General features: G+C 35.5%; 1 protein-coding gene across 1 annotated transcript in view; it reads right to left on the minus strand.

The window, feature by feature from the left end:
* Window positions 1-16,357, minus strand: part of CDS1 (CDP-diacylglycerol synthase 1) — an 83,608-nt gene that overhangs the window by 8,807 nt on the left and 58,444 nt on the right. Inside the window, exons 6-10 of the mRNA XM_065877454.1 lie at window positions 9,973-10,031; window positions 8,195-8,277; window positions 6,349-6,436; window positions 3,674-3,742; window positions 766-918 (exon numbers count right to left, since the gene is read on the minus strand). Of these exons, the coding sequence (XP_065733526.1) occupies window positions 766-918; window positions 3,674-3,742; window positions 6,349-6,436; window positions 8,195-8,277; window positions 9,973-10,031 (452 nt within the window). The remainder of the gene's footprint in view (window positions 1-765; window positions 919-3,673; window positions 3,743-6,348; window positions 6,437-8,194; window positions 8,278-9,972; window positions 10,032-16,357) is intronic.

The raw sequence follows: 16,357 nt of genomic DNA on the forward strand, positions 1-16,357 counted from the left end.
GTTGGTTAACCTTCTTCTTAAAAAGTAACTTTAGTTAAAAGTTAAATATTTCAGGGAATTCCCTGGAGGTCCAGTGATTAGGACTTGGTGCTTTCACTGCCAGAGCCCAGGGTTCAATTCCTGGTCAGGGAACTAAGATCCCGCAAGCTGTGTAGCACGGCCAAATAAATAAATAATAAACGTTTCAGATGCATTCATGTGTACACACACACAATTATTTGATTCCCCACTTTAACCAACCACCCACTAGTCCTGGTAGCATAGATCAGCAGGGATCTACTGGACAGCGATGTCAACATCCTTCAAGGTTGCCTTTAAATGGCAGCAGTGTTTTTGGAAGGGAAACTGATTTTTAGAAACAGCAGCTTTCTGTACTAGTAAAAGTCCCCTAAAAATCAAGTAATTTTTGAGCTGGTGAATTTTAATTAAGTTTTAAATTGAGTCAATTTATACCAGTTACACATGAAACTCATTATAACTCGTTTGATTTGTAGAAATCTAAGAGACATTTAAAAATGTTTTCAAGATAAATTACCACCAGTATTCAAACCATTAGGCAAGTAAGTTTCTAACAGACAACTGGTTTGTGACAGTAATATTCACTTTATATACAAAAACGGGAAATCACAAGGGGATAGAATATATGATTGATGTCAAGCAGACAGTGATCTGTATTACAGAGTTTTAAATTCTGCAGAAATTGATCTCTTGCAATAAATGAAGCTTCATCTTTGGGTGGGAGGATCCCCACCATGTTTATCTTACCCGTCTCAACAATGCCTTCAAAAAGGGAGGAAGTGAATAACTCTGAAGCTGGAAAAGTTCTGAGGGTTCACATTCTGTAACGAAGGAGTTTACATCACTTCGGTATTCCACTGGGCAGACAAAGTACTGGTATTTGGATAACACGTAAGCGGCCTAAATAACAAAGCAAGCGTTTGTAAAACATTGCATGAAAATACATGTGTGTGTGTGTGTGTGTGTGTGTATATATATAAAATTTTTTAAACGTATATATGTTATGTGTCAGAAAGGCCAGAAACAGAATGCCAAATTTTCCTCGCATTCACATCCTGCCATGTATTTTCAAAGTTAACTGACCATAACTGATGGAATAAAAAACTTTAAAAAGCCATTAGAAAACAAAACTTTTTGGAAATCAGTATGATTATAATCTCAGTATAGGGAAAGAGGGAAGGGGAAAGTGAGAAAAAGAAGCCGATTTGAACATTTAGACACGAATTATAGCAAGGTTTTACTTTTTTTAAGAACACATTTAATGTCAGCAGAAGCTAACAATTATAAAGGTATGGGAGAGTACAGGACTAAAGTTTCTTGCATAAAGGTTATATTGATTTCATCAATTAAAAAAATAAACAGTGATTTAAAATTACTAAGAAAACAGCACAGGTGAAAAACACCATTGTTCTTAACCAACCCAGACAATGTTGACTAAATTATTCTTTCCCTGGACACATCACTGCAATTTTTAAAACTAGCTGTCCTCAGCCATGGAAGAAGATACATAAAAACAAAATATCTTATTACAAATTTAAATTGCTATACAATAGTTCATTTTCTTTCTTTTACAGACATTCACACCATTATACTGCTCAAAAATGGTTGATAGAAGTGCAAATATGACACTAGAAATGGATATAAGTTGATTTTGCTTCCAAACAACCAGTTTCCTCAAAATTACTTATTAAAAAATATATAAGCTCCCTCCTCCTTATTTCATCATGCATTACATTCTTATAGGATAGCTCTTTATTTTCTTCCAATGATATGGCTGTTCTTGTAGTATTTCTAAATTGTCTTTAATGATACCAGATTCTTGTAGTAGTATTTAACTTAATAATCCCTTCTTCGTAATGTATAATCATTGGACAGGACGAGATCCCTTTTCATTATTCTGTTCATCAGTTATTACCTCATTGATATTCTAACAAATAAACACTGGAATAATTTTTTTAATTCTATTGCAATTTTCATTGAGAATGAACTACACTGATAAACAGGAATTCTGGTGGTTTTCCCCTCCAGCCTGGCCCATTTCCATTTATTTGTATATTTGCTCCCTCTCAAAGCTCCATGTTGTTATTAGTCACTCTATATTTGGCTATAGAATATATTCTAGAACTGTTAGGGACAAGACTCTTAAAAAATTAAACTTCCTGACAGTAATTTTTTTTGGTATATTTATCTTATATCCAGCCATTTTTCTGTACCTTTTTTGATTTCTCACAAGACACCTTTGAATAAAAACATAAATTCCATAACTGTACTCTAATTTTTAAAACATTAACAATATCCATTATTCATAGCTAAAAGTAAACATCAATTATTTTTAACAAGCTTTTTCTGTAAACTGGACTCACAGCAGTAAGCACCCACTAGGCCAAGCAGCTGGCACGTGTTAAAGAGACAGAACTCTTCAATATCATTTGCATTATCTGCTTTTATTCAAAGCCACCACCCGTCCCAGCACCTGTGCACCCACAGGCAGAACAACTGTTAGAAACTACCAAAACACAACAGCAGGTCTCAAGCCTAGCTTTATATGAGAATCAGCTGAGGGAGTTAATTGACCTGGAAGAGGGCTGGGATATAGGTGTTGTGTAAGCTCCCCAGGTGGTTCTGTTACGAGGCCAGGATGAGAGTTACTGGGCTGTAGAATGCAGGCATACCTCATTTTATTGCACTCACTTTATTGTGCTTCACAGGTACTGTGTTTTTCACAAATTGAAGGTCTATGGCAACCCTGCCTCAAACAAGTCTAATGGCACCATTCTTCCAACTGCAAGACTTTAGTGGAGGAAGTAACTACAGATGTGGTAAAATAGCAAGAGAATTAGAAGTGGAGCCTGAAGAGGGGAATGAATTGCTGCAACCTCATTATAAAATGTTCACGGATGAGGAATTACTTCTTATGAATGAGTAAACAAAGTGGTTTCTTGAGATGAACTCTATTCCTGGTGAAGATGCTGTGAAGACTGTTGAAATGACAACAAAGGATTTAGAATACTACATAAACGTAGTTGGTAAAGCAGTTGCAGAGTTTGAGAGGGTTGACTCCAATTCTGAAAGAAGTTCTACTGAGCAGGGTAAAGTGCTATCAAACAGCCTTGCATGCTACAGAGAAATCCTTCATGAAAGAAGAGACAATCGATGTGGCAGACCTCCTTGCTGTCTTATTCAAGAGACTGCCTCAGCCACCCACCTTCAGCAACCACCACCCTGATCAGTCAGCAGCATCAACATCCGGGCAAGACCCCCCGCCAGCAAAAAGATTATGACTCAACGAAGGCTCAGATGATGCTTAGCATTTTTTAGCCATAAAGTATTTAAAATTAGGCATATACACTGTTTTTTTTTAGACTTAATCTAGTACACACTTAATAGACTACAGTATAATGTAACTGTAACTTTTATATGCATTGGGAAACCAAAACATTCACGTGACTTGCGTTATAGCAATACTCGCTTTATTGTGGTGGCCTGAAGTGAAGCTGCAATATCTCTGAGGTATGCCTGTGGATTCTGTCTAGTAGCCTTCAGTTAATACATTATTAGCATTTTCTGATTTAATTCTTTTAGGTTCAGAATAGACTAATAAACTTGCTACCACTTTTCAAAATATAAATAAAATAAAAATCCTATTGAAACTCACAATGAATCCAAAGATGACTGTGGAAAAGAAACCGCCAATGAATCCTTCCCAAGTCTTTTTAGGGGACAACTGAAAAAGGCCAAATAGAATTAGAAAGAGTTACTGCACTCACAAAACACACAAATACATATGTTCAATAAATTCCCATAATACCTTGTACCTCTCTCCTTCTTTTTTTCATATTGGAAAGGCTTTGCAACCCTTTTTCCTTCAGTCCATGATGGTGATTTATTTGTGCAAATCTCTCTAGTAGAGTCGAACACATATTAGGCCTTCAGACATCCTACATACTGTGAATATGTTTGTTTCTGTAAATAGCCTCAATTTGCTTTTTTCACTCAAAGGACTATAAACTCTATGCTGAAATAATTGTCCCATAATGTTCATGCTTATATAAACCCCCAGAATAATGTAATAAGGATAAGACATATTCATTCATTCCAAGTATACATGGTCTGTGTTGACCTACTACTGATCAAAAATAGAATGAGTATAACAAAACATGGATTCTGCAGCACCCCAGATTTTCATATATTCCCAAATGCCAAGCTTACAACAGTCCTCTTTCTGAAATGGCAAAAAGTTCCATAGCCCTAGGTACAGTATTTGCCTCACAAGTATGCACATATCCTCCCTCCTTTAGTCACTATATATGTCTTTCTCCATGAAGAAACATATTGGGCTTCTGAGAATACTGTTTGTTTCAGATTCCGGCTATTGTTTATTAGTCCATGGAGCATTCAGGGAGAGAAATCTGGACTAAAGTCTAGAACTTGGTGAAGCAGGGGCAGGAGAAAAAGATTTAGGAGTAGACAGTGCTAACTGGCTGAGGCGCTCTGTAAGATAAGGACTCAGTACGGGGCTATGATCGTCAGGAGATCACTGACGGCCTCTGTGATGTTCCTTTCAGTGGATCAATGGGAACAGAAGCCAAATAAATATCGGAGGGAAGTTTCTGAGATAGAAATGGGTGATATGCTAAACTACATGAGCTCTTGTCCTGAAGTTTATAAAGCACCAAGGCTTTCTTGACCAATCTGACAACAATTCCGCCATAGAGAAGTGACTGATATACAATGTCTCCTAGGATAATTCAATATTATTGTCATGAAGTAGGAGTTGACTCAAATTCAGAAGTGCCTGCTGATTATTTTAAAGATAGCTCATCAAATTAAATTGACCCATATCATATATATATATTTTTTATTTTAATTTTTTTTTTTTTTTTGCAGTACGTGGGCCTCTCACTGTTGTGGCCTCTCCCGTTGCGGAGCACAGGCTCTGGACGCGCAGGCTCAGTGGCCATGGCTCATGGGCCTAGCCACTCCGCGGCATGTGGGATCTTCCCAGACCGGGGCACAAACCCGTGTCCCCTGCAGGTGGACTCTCAACCACTGCGCCACCAGGGAAGCCCCCCCATATCATACTGATTTAGGGGTTAACTTGCTTAATTACATCTGCGTATATTATACAACTAATCCAGCCTGGTAATTCACTAGAAATTGATGTTCAAAATCAGACAGTGAGATTCTTCTACAGCCTCTGAGGGCTCCTAAGCCAACAACTTCTCAGCTGGTATAAAATCCTTGACTACTTCACCACTTGCTCTTGTGCTGAAATAAGCTTTAGAGACTTTAAAAATGTATATAGCTTGCTGGCCAGTATCCCCACAGCTCAGCTTAATGCTGTGTGCTGGACTCCTATGTGGGGAAGATTTTAAGGAAGGTGTTTTTGAGGGACAGGCCGTCCACGCACTCCTCTAGGAATGATAAACTATCCTTACATCACTCTGAACAAAACAGGTTTTCTATCTCAACAATTGTCTCAGTCCCTCCATAAATGCCTTCATGTGATAACATCAAAATAGCCAATTAATGCATTTGTCAGAATGTTATAAAAGACTTTGCCCAATATCTGAACTGAGTGAATCCTCTATGTAGCCCCAACGTGAAAAGCTTTTTTATTTTTATTTTTAAAAGAAATCAGTTCTAGAAAAAGGTCTGTTTTTCCATGAGGAGTTGGTTTCTTTCTTTCTTTCCCAAGATGGGAACTGTATAAATTACTTCATTTTCTTCTTTGCCTCCACTGACTGTAAACAGAACCAAATCTAAGGCAAAACTACATGGTCTCCTCATGTGTACTTTCCTGTCCCTTATCTTCACTTTTCCTTATCACTTGCATCAATCATCAGTGTTTTATTGTAGGACCTTAAATTTTTTCTTAAAACAAATTTGGGTATAAAAGTCTTTCAAATGGACATGAGTATGTGACAATGGTATAATATACACATTCAAACAATCTGGTGAAGGAGGAGACAAATGAGATGGCTTGAGAGGAAAGCAGAGTCAAGGACAGGCCTGTTTAGAGGGTTGTTGGGAAGCAGAATAAAGAACCGCACCACAGCCAAGGGAAAGAAACCAGCAAAAAGATGACATGAGCCTTCACGGGAGAGGGGAAATGACCAAGGAGCCAAGAGAGTATCTGATGAAGAACCAGACGGAATCATTGGGAAATACAGATCACTGCCTCTGCACTGTGGCTGCTGAGGGCAACTAAGGAAAATCAAAGCACCTCAGAAATCAAAAATGTGCAACAGCACCAAATGGTTGGGAATTTCTCCAGTGGCTAATCTTTTAAGTTATGGTCAAGGTTTGCTTGTGGTATTTTTCCATTACCTTAATTAATGGAGTTCTTCCAAAAAAAAATCCAAAAAGGTAAGCAGTTATGTCATTGCAAATAACACTTGATATTGGAACAAGGAACCTTAAAAAAAAAAAAAAAGTACATATGATTAAGTGGCAACTATTTCTACAGCTTATGACTCATAATGAACCAATGCAATAATCCTTTGGATTACATTGCAGCCTAGCCAGAACACAGCACGTACTAAAAGATTAATTAACAGACACAATAAATACCAACCAAATTTGCCCATTTAGCAATTAAGCAGAGCAAAATCTATAAACATACGAGAATATTGCTAAGAAAATATTAAATAATCAACTTAACTTTAAAATTAAACAATCAATTTCTATAGCTATGGACTTTCAAATTTCAGTTTTATGAGGAATGCCAACTAAAAACTGTCACTCGCCATCTGGCTCTACAAGGATTAAGTCACTAGCCACTGCGGTCGCTGACCTCCAACACAGCCTGAAAGGAGTTCAGCACTGAGATCAGGAATGAGACACTTGTGTGCTCTGGGAAACACTGGCAGAACAGTCCTTCAGAGAGTTAGATATTTTTTAGGAGAAGATTTTATAAGCCCCATTTCTTACATCTTCTCATATCTAGAAAAGCACTAAAGTCATTAACGGAGGCATCTGCTCCCCATGACCAGCAGCAACCTTCTGCCAAAATGTGTGCTTGCTGGCACGTGCCCCCTTCACTAAAACCATGTATTACTGACCTCCCCTCCGACCTCTTCGCAGCAGTTCCTCAGAGCTATCTGAGAGGCTGTTCTCCCAGGCTATAGTCCTCATTTGGCTCCAAATAAAACTTAACTCACAACGTTCACGTTGTGTATTTTTTTCAGCTGACAGGAACAAGTAACAATGGTATAATTTTTTAAAAACAGCCTTTCAAAAGAGAAACGAGTCAATTGTTCAGACAGTATAATCTGATAAACTTACACCAAGCTCTTAATACAAACTCCTTCAGGAAAAATTATTTTAATACTATCTTAGCCTGTAGTTGCATTAAAACCCTACTAACTGTACAGAACCTACTAATTTCAGTAACTGCCTCCCATCAACTAAAAGTTTGTATATGGAAGACAATCTTAAAATGATTCCAATTGTTTACACACACATACATATCTTGGTTAAAAAAACACAAACCTGTCAAGGGAACAAATTTATCTTGAATAAACCCAACAATTATAGAAGATTTTAATTACTGTATTTTAAAAGAATGTGGAGAAAATATAGTCAGATTTCTTAAAATCTTAAGTTTTTCTCCACTCTTATTTTTAATTTATAATAATTGTTATAATTTAAGCTAATTTTTAACTGATAAAAATGCTTTCTGAATCTGCAACCCACTGCTTATATAGCAAGTAACTCCAAATACCCGAAATCTGGACACCAACTCCTATTATAAAGGCAGAGTAGAACTTACCCAACTTTCACATTGTTTGCCGAAAAGCAAACTTTCCCTTTTTTCTTTTTTTTTTTTGCATCCCACATAAACAATACACTCTTTTTAAACACAATTCTTTGTTTTTTTTAAAAAAGTCATATTAAGGTGTAGTAACACCTGAAAATGTAATTAATTGTTTGGTGCTTTTATGAGGACTTCCTGCATTTTACTTGAAACCTGAATAAGGAAGTTTTCCAGTTGTTAACAAAGCATTTGTCTTCAGTTGTCAAACAGTAAGCAAAACTCAGTAAGCTATTTTAATGGAATAGAGCAACAACAAATAGTACATTTTAGTAGAAATCTGTAAGACATTGTCGAATGTAAAAGAGCTTTAAAAGTGCTATGACTTAAATATAAAGCAGCATAATACTGTCCCCTTACCATATCATGCCTTCAAACAGATTTTGGATGACAAGATGTGACTGAGTAACTGTTATCAGTAAAGTGACATGAGTCCATGCGAACTGTTAATAGCACAACAATACAACAATTAGTGAACACAACAGATCAGTGCAGCCCACGAAGCAATTTTGAAACACAAATTTCTAGCATGACTGTTGGTCACATTTCATAAGATAAGGTCATACAAAATAAATGCCGTTAGTAAATTATATTAATTTTAGTGCCTACTGAGATCTGAAAACCATGAACACATTTAACAGAGTAACCTTAATTTATACACAAATCAAATGCTAATAATATTGAGATACACTACTAAGTTTAAAAAAGATATATTAAAAAAACATAATCTTGAATCATGAGACTAAAATGATAATGAGAAGTTTATGCTGTTGCTATGGCATTTAGATAGGAGCTAGAACTCTACTCTGGCTGCATTCTTTAGTTATTAGAAATGCTAAAAACGATTTTTCTCTGAGTTCACTATGGTACCATTTTCCAATAAAGAGTTATTTCTAACTTCAAATGATTCAAACCAGCAGGGACCAATTGCTCTTAAACTCAATCTTTTCATACTTGAAAGTTGATCTTCACAGCTCTGTGCAATGACAGTACTCCATTTCAAATTTTCAAAGTCCTCTGTGTTTCATCAATTCCATCTAGCCTGAGAGATGGCCACTTTAACCACTTTTAGCATCATTAGTATGAGCAAATTGTGAACAAAAAGCGCTAACATTTCTATGTACTAGTCTCATAATTTTTATTGGAAGTTATGACTTTTCAAAATTCTTAGGATTTTGATTTATTCAAAATAAACCTATTTCCCATTTCAGCAAAAAATATATTATATTGGTTGGGTTTATTTTTTAATTTTCATCTGCTTATACAATCCAATTCTCTTCTACCCTGATTGCTTCCAAATGCATAAATGATTTTTTGCAATAGGAACCATTTATATTTTCATAGCAGATTCTAGTATTTCTAATTGTCTTGATGGTTTCTAGATTTTCACTCTTTCCTCTCAAGACCCCCAGAAATTAGAAATGTAAGAAATACTACAATTTCCCAGCTATGGTGCTCAGCAGGATGTCTTAATGGGAAAAAGCACAGCATGAAAAATAGGAAATATACCCCAAATCCAAAACAAGCCTTACTAATACATGAATTCACAGATCTAAATACTACATTTTGCATTTTACAGTCTTATAATTAGCTACCTTTTAAGGAAATAAGAGGTCATCATGTACAATGATAAACTTCATAAAACACTGAACACTGTTCAGTGATACACTGAATGAAGTATCTTTGGCCACGAAGAATCATGTGACTGTATAACTAACTATAGCTGCCAAGAAAATGTAAGCTCTGTTCCCCTTATGCCCAGGCTAAGAGCAAGTAAACATAGCTACTTTCCATACAAAAAGATGGTAGATGTTTCCAAGACTTACTAACTGTCCAGGAGACTGTGGAAATACCTCAAATTTCTACAAATTTAGGGAACCCAAATACTTGAATTTAATTTTATAGCCTTTGAAAATATTCAAAGAAAAAGTTTTTAGGAAAACTGGAAACAGTTAAAATTTTTAAATCCTCAAAAAATTTTCAACTTCAACTTTTTACATATAATAGTAATCCAAAATTCAAATATCTCTCACATTTAGGCAACTAGAAGATTAGATTATATCTTCTCACCACAGAAAAAAATAAAGGTAAAGGTTTTTATTACATACAGTGACTACAGAATAATGGTTAATACACACCATATAAAACTGCAGACGATAATGTTTCTTCACCAAGCTCAGCACAAACATGCAGAAACCTGTTCAAGAACAAAAAACATGGCTTATTGTATAATTTGTTACAAAGTTTAAGATTCACTGAGCTCGTATAAGCCAAATTTCTATACCACATCTAGCTATGCTTTAGCTACTCACTCATACGCTCTCCTGCTCTTCTATTAAGCATTTTAAGTAAAAGTTTCTCGAGGGAAATGACCCTGTATTCTTCAAAATGCCTAATATAGTCCATGGCATAAATTCAATAAACATCTTCTACATTAATTAAGTGAATTAGTCCCTTGCTAATGTGTGGACATGGAAAAACAGATCCTGAATTTCAGTTCACTAAAATTTATTTGCTAGTCAATCCATCAAATGTCTGTGTAGAATGTTTCAAACTCTATATAATATAAAAATTAATAATAATTATTATGGCAGCTGACATCTACTGAACACTTACTATGTTCCAGGCTCTTGTATAAGCATTTGATAAGCATTAACTCATTTAACCCTTCCAACCTTCCTATGATGTAAGTACCCATTATCATCTCCAATTTACAGATGAAGAAAAATACACAAAGGACTTTATTAATTTACTGGGGATCACGGCGCTAGAAAAGAGTTAAACCCTTAGATCCTAATGACTCTCAAGAGTCTTGTGGTTCCATAAACTATCATCAGCAAGATTCAGGTTAAGAGCGATTTGAAATTTCTCAGACCCATGTTATAATAATTACAGTAAAACATAATACTCTTAATAATTTCATGATGTACAAACAGTATTTGTGTTTCTGTTTATATCCTACAAATTTATTACCATAAAATTTTACTAAATAAAAATTCTACCTAATGAAATGAAATCTAATAATTATATACTAAATAATGGGAGGCAATATGAAGCACTTTTTGCCCAATATATCAGTGAAGTTCTAAAGATAATTATTTTTTTTACAGAAGTAGATACTGGAAATGCATAAGCCAAGTTTAATTTCAGCTAAACAGCTACTCTTGAATTCTATTCTGCAATATCTTTAGAGAGTTCTCTAAGATAGAAAACGAACTGTCACCTAATCTATCCCATATGAAATAAGTACTAGACTTTGTATATCTAAGTTATACTTACCAAGGCAATTCTACCCACTAGAGTAAGCAAGGTTGATACTACTCTGACCAGAGCAAAGAATCAAACAGCAGCTGCTGGCAGCTATTCTTTGATGACCGATTTGTAATGTCAGTGTAAAGGATGATGATAAAGGAAGAGAATGCACACTGGCTCCCAGATCCTACCTCACCTCCTATTTGTCACCTATAGAATCTAACTGATTGAACTGCAAAAGAAATATGGAAACATTCTCTGAGTAGAGGCAAACTGACAGCCATATGTCACTTTCTTGAGAAAAAGAAAGCAAGCAAGGTGGGGCAGGGGGAGATTAAAACATAGAATTCATGGCACTGAAATCACCAGTAGCATAAAAGACCTCTTTAAAAATCATTGCTTTTAAATTTCTCTTCAATAGCAGGTAGATTTATTTTTTTGCTTAAGGAATAATGAAATTTCTATGCTGCTTTATGCCATTGGTCCATGGTTAAAGGTGAATGTAGATTGGACTTGGTTCAGAGGCTAATAGGGTAAAAGCAAAGCAGAGGCAAGACAGATGCCTCTGGAACCTCCCCTTCTGTCCAAACGGACCTCTCTGGCTCTCCCTGCACAGCCTCGGGAACCTCTCAACATCATTAACTATGAATTACCTCTTCACAAATACTAGTACAACACGTTTGGTTGGTCTCTTTCTTGAAATTATATAATACCATTCACCCTTAAGCACTTCTTCAAATAAAATTACCAGCAGACTTATTCAGTACTTTCCTAATGATGATTTTTATCCAGGACAGTCTTGGCAACTCACTTTTACCTGATCCAATTTCACTGTTAAATCAACCAGTAGCAATGCAGCTGTTTAGGGTGCTCTAATAAAGGATATAATTATCTGACTCCTAGATACATTAAAATAATACAGTTCTCTGAATGTGGAAGAGGAGGACGTAAAGTGTTTTCCTAGCATATCTAAGGTTAAATATTATTTTCAAAGAAAAAGAATCCAAAAAAGAAACATAAGTTTACTTTTTCATTCACAACCATCTAGCTATGTGTATATTTTATGTTTAACCGTGTAAAAATACATACATGCTATATTTCAATAAATCTATGGAAAGGATAACTTTATACATTTAGATCCATAGTTTTACTTTTTCCCCAATTAACAAAGAACATTTGTACGGATATATTTCCAATTAAAATCATAGGATTTGTTACAGTATTGTAAACAAAAGTATTCATTGAAAAAGTTTCCTAACATACAGTTCTTGATATATAATTATGTTTAGTTACACCTACTGATCACCATTTATATAAACAGCACTGTGCTGTCCATGCAAAGATGTGTATATCCTGTTGCCCAGTATCAAGGAGTTCCCAGGTGGTTAGGGAGAGCCAGTTACCCAATAGATTACAGACAATTATATTCAAAAAGAACAAAAAAGAATGAGATTTCTAAAGCAGTCAGGAGAAGTGAAGGGGAAAAAAAAGACATTGAAAAGTCCAAAAGATGGGATAGAGGAAATTTCCGAAAAAATGAACAATCAAAAAATATTTATGGAGCACTTTAGATGCACCAGACACAAGATACAAAAAAATGGATAAGATAGTCATTCCACTCAAGGAGCTCATAATCTAGTTGAAGAGACAAGAAAATATAAAGAAATAATCAAGTTATTTTTAAAATTTCTTATTGGTGATTAACCAATTCAGTAAACACATGCAGTCCTTAACTCAAAAAACAAACAAAGATGGACCCAGGATTAAATACTGGAGCTTACTGACTCATCCTTTACTTTCACATGGCTGTATTTTTCATTACACTTCCCTAACTAATCCAACTCCAAAACATTTCAAACATCATGTTCAACAAATTCAGAAGCACACTGCATTATGTGTGCCCATATTCAGCCACTAGAATACAACTGAGCTGTTTTTAAAAAGTTTGAACGTGCACTGTAGAAATTCACACAAACCAACCATTATATTGGCTAAGATAGAGAAAAGTTTTCTCTTAATCTGCACGGTGAGTTTAAGGTATAGAACAAGACTGATATGTGTATAGATTCTAATCATCTTAATTTAAAAACTGTAAGTGGTTTTGAAGATACAGTCCTTTATGAACAGTTGTTTGTGACATCTTTCAAAGATTTCATCACCATCCTTTGAGATAAAACATATTCAGGATATTTGGAAAAACATTCTTAATCATGCATTAATTTTAGCTATAATTTAATCTTATAAGTCCATTGATTTTCTTGAATTCAAAGTATTATATTCAAGTTATAACTTACCTTAAGGGTTTTTAAAAAGAAGTCAAAACAGTCAGCCATGCACAAATACAAGCAAAAACAAAACAAAACAAAAAAACCAAACCACTAAACTTAATACGCCTTTAATATGCCTATCACTGGTTAGATAAAGAGATCTTAAGGTGATGATATTAAGGGTCCAACATCTTAAGCTTATTCACCCATCATTACTAGACATGTAATCACATAGTTGCTCTGGTTTCTAAAGAGCCCCAAATCCAGGCCCCAAGATCTTTTTAAAATATATCCAGACTCTAGAGAAAATGTTGTTCCTATAATTTTCTTTTTGCTATCACTCAAATTCATTTTACAACAAAATTATCTAAGTGTCAGGATGATTTCCAGGTCCTAGTCAGTGAGTCATCTGGTATAATATTAAACACGTTATTTAATGTGGTGGGCCTTGGTGAGTGGGTCAGACCTGGATATACATACATTTTATTTTAATAAAATTCAACGTCAGTGAAAGAGCTTGTGCTGTCTCTGGTTTTTAAATCTGCTAAGACCTATAAAAGTCATTTGACCACTGCAGAACTAAAACTTGGGCAGGACCCTTGGAATGCTGTTTAACGAGAAGAATTCCAGAGATTTTTATCAGCATAATTTGAGAGAAAGGTACAAATATCTCAACAGAGCACACTTTCTATTTCCTTACTCCTGTTTTAAAGTCTACCTTCGTTTGCTAGACTAAGCTCATGAATGTTGCTAATCACTTCAAGAATCACCAGTAAGGCCTCAAGACCCAGCAACCAAAACACTGATGCTGAAAAAAAATCTCTCTAAAAAGCACTGTGTGTGGATGTGCATGTTCTCAGCTTCCTGATCATTCATCTAGTAAATGTGTATTGGGAACCTAAATGCCAGACCCTGTGCTAGGCACTGGAAATTAAAAAAACAAGAGAAACACAAAGTGAGTGCTTATGGTCATTTAATAGGGCCATATTTAGGACACATGTAAAATGATAACAGATATAGAATACTATGAATAATTTATATTGGAAGTTTCATCTCTTATCCCAGTAGCTCCTAGCTTACTACAAAGTTGTGTTTTACAGAAACAGACTCACAGACATAAAAAAACAAACTTACAGTTACCAAAGAGGAAAAGGGGTGGGGAAGGGATAAATTAGGATTTGGGGGTTAGCAGATGCAATCTATAAAATATATATAAAATAGATAAACAACAAGGGCCAACTGTATAACACAGGGAACTATATTCAATACCCTATAACAAACCAAAATGGAAAAGAACATGAAAAAGAATTTATATATGAATCACTTTGATGTATACCAGAAACTAACACAACATTATAAATCAACTATACTTTAAAAAAAAAAAGTTTTGCTTTAAAAATACTTCTGTAAGACTGTAATAATGTCAATATCCTGGTGTTATCTTACAGTGTAATTTTTCAAAATATTACCATTAGTGGAAACTAGGCAAAGTGCATAAGGGACTCTCTATTATTTCTTAAAACTACATGGAAATACATAATTATCTCAACAAAAAGTACATTTCAAGCCAATAATTTGGGATACAAAAGCAATTTTTCATAGACTATCATAAATAGCAGTTGGTTTCTAAGATCAGCCCACAGTATTTTAGTTTTTTTTTTTAAATTTTTTGGCTGTGCCACACAGCATGTGGGATCTTAGTTCCCCAACCAGGGATTGAACACCCGCGCCCTGCAGTGGGAGCTCGGAGTCTTAACCACTAGACCGCCAGGGAAGTCCCATAATTTTTTAAAATTTATAACCCTCTTAGTATTAAATATAAACCTCAGGCCAAGCCTACATTATATTTAGTATGAATTAGAGCAACAGGCTCCTATCTTGTCACTCTATTAACATTATCCAACTCATCCTTCATTTAATTACAGATCTGGTTATATCATCTCTTAGCTTAAAATCCTCCAGTAGTTTTCCTGGGATAAAGCCCAAACTCTTCCCAGAATACACAAAGCTTCTCAAGACGGGGCTCCTGCTTACCTCTGCAACCTTCACTGCCTCTCACTGGTCCTGAACATGCCACCCTCTCTTGTTCTCAAGACTGTACAGCTGTTACCTCCTCCTGGAATGCCCTTTCCTTCTGTCCACCTGGCAAACACCTGATTGTTCTTTGCTTCTCATGACACCTGTCATCTCTTCTTCAGGGTGTTCTATGGCCTTCCCACCCCAGCAAAGAAAGGCCCTCCTTCCCCTTCTTTATGCTCTTAGAGGTCCTTGTTCACATTCCAGCAATGAACTAGGGGACATGTGTCTCAGCAGTTGCAATACCCTGGAAGGCACGCTACCAGCCTATTTCTCTTGGTATCCTCAACACCATGTACAGTACTGGCACTTGGAAGGCACTCAAATGTTTGTTGAAGGAACAACACTGATGATTTTCAATAAGCTTCCATGATTCTATAAAAGAACAAGTGGTAAGCTATGTCCATGGTGGAAATCAGTTAGAAAAAAGAAGAAATACTGATTTTGTTTTATAAAAGTAGAGTCAGAAATTTCAGGGAATGAAGAAACAATGACTGAAAAGGGTTGGTTGGGAGGCTATCATGTATACAATGTTATAAAAAGAAACAAGAAAGAAAATAAATTACATTGTCTTTACCCTCTCAATTGAGAAGTTATTTTCAAGTATAAGTTAGAGCAAATGCAAAGCAAGGAAATAGTAGTTGCCTTATTTTCTGACATGCTACCCATCAGATTTTGCTGTATGCACATCAGATGTAACTGCAGATACGGAAAAAGTGAGATAAGTTTAGATGTGCCAATATAAAACCACAAATAAGCTACATTAAGTGGGAAAAAACAGGTACAGGATGGTCTGCTCTCATTTGTGTACAAAAATGAGGGAAGGAGGATATAAATATATAAGCTTGAATACTCAGATAATGTCTGAATAGTGGTAGGAAGCCCCTGGAAAGAGTAAGTAAGGCTCTGAGCGGGGAGGGAGATATCA

The sequence above is a fragment of the Phocoena phocoena genome, chromosome 5 (assembly GCF_963924675.1).
Source record: "Phocoena phocoena chromosome 5, mPhoPho1.1, whole genome shotgun sequence".
In the NCBI taxonomy this organism is placed as follows: domain Eukaryota; kingdom Metazoa; phylum Chordata; class Mammalia; order Artiodactyla; family Phocoenidae; genus Phocoena; species Phocoena phocoena.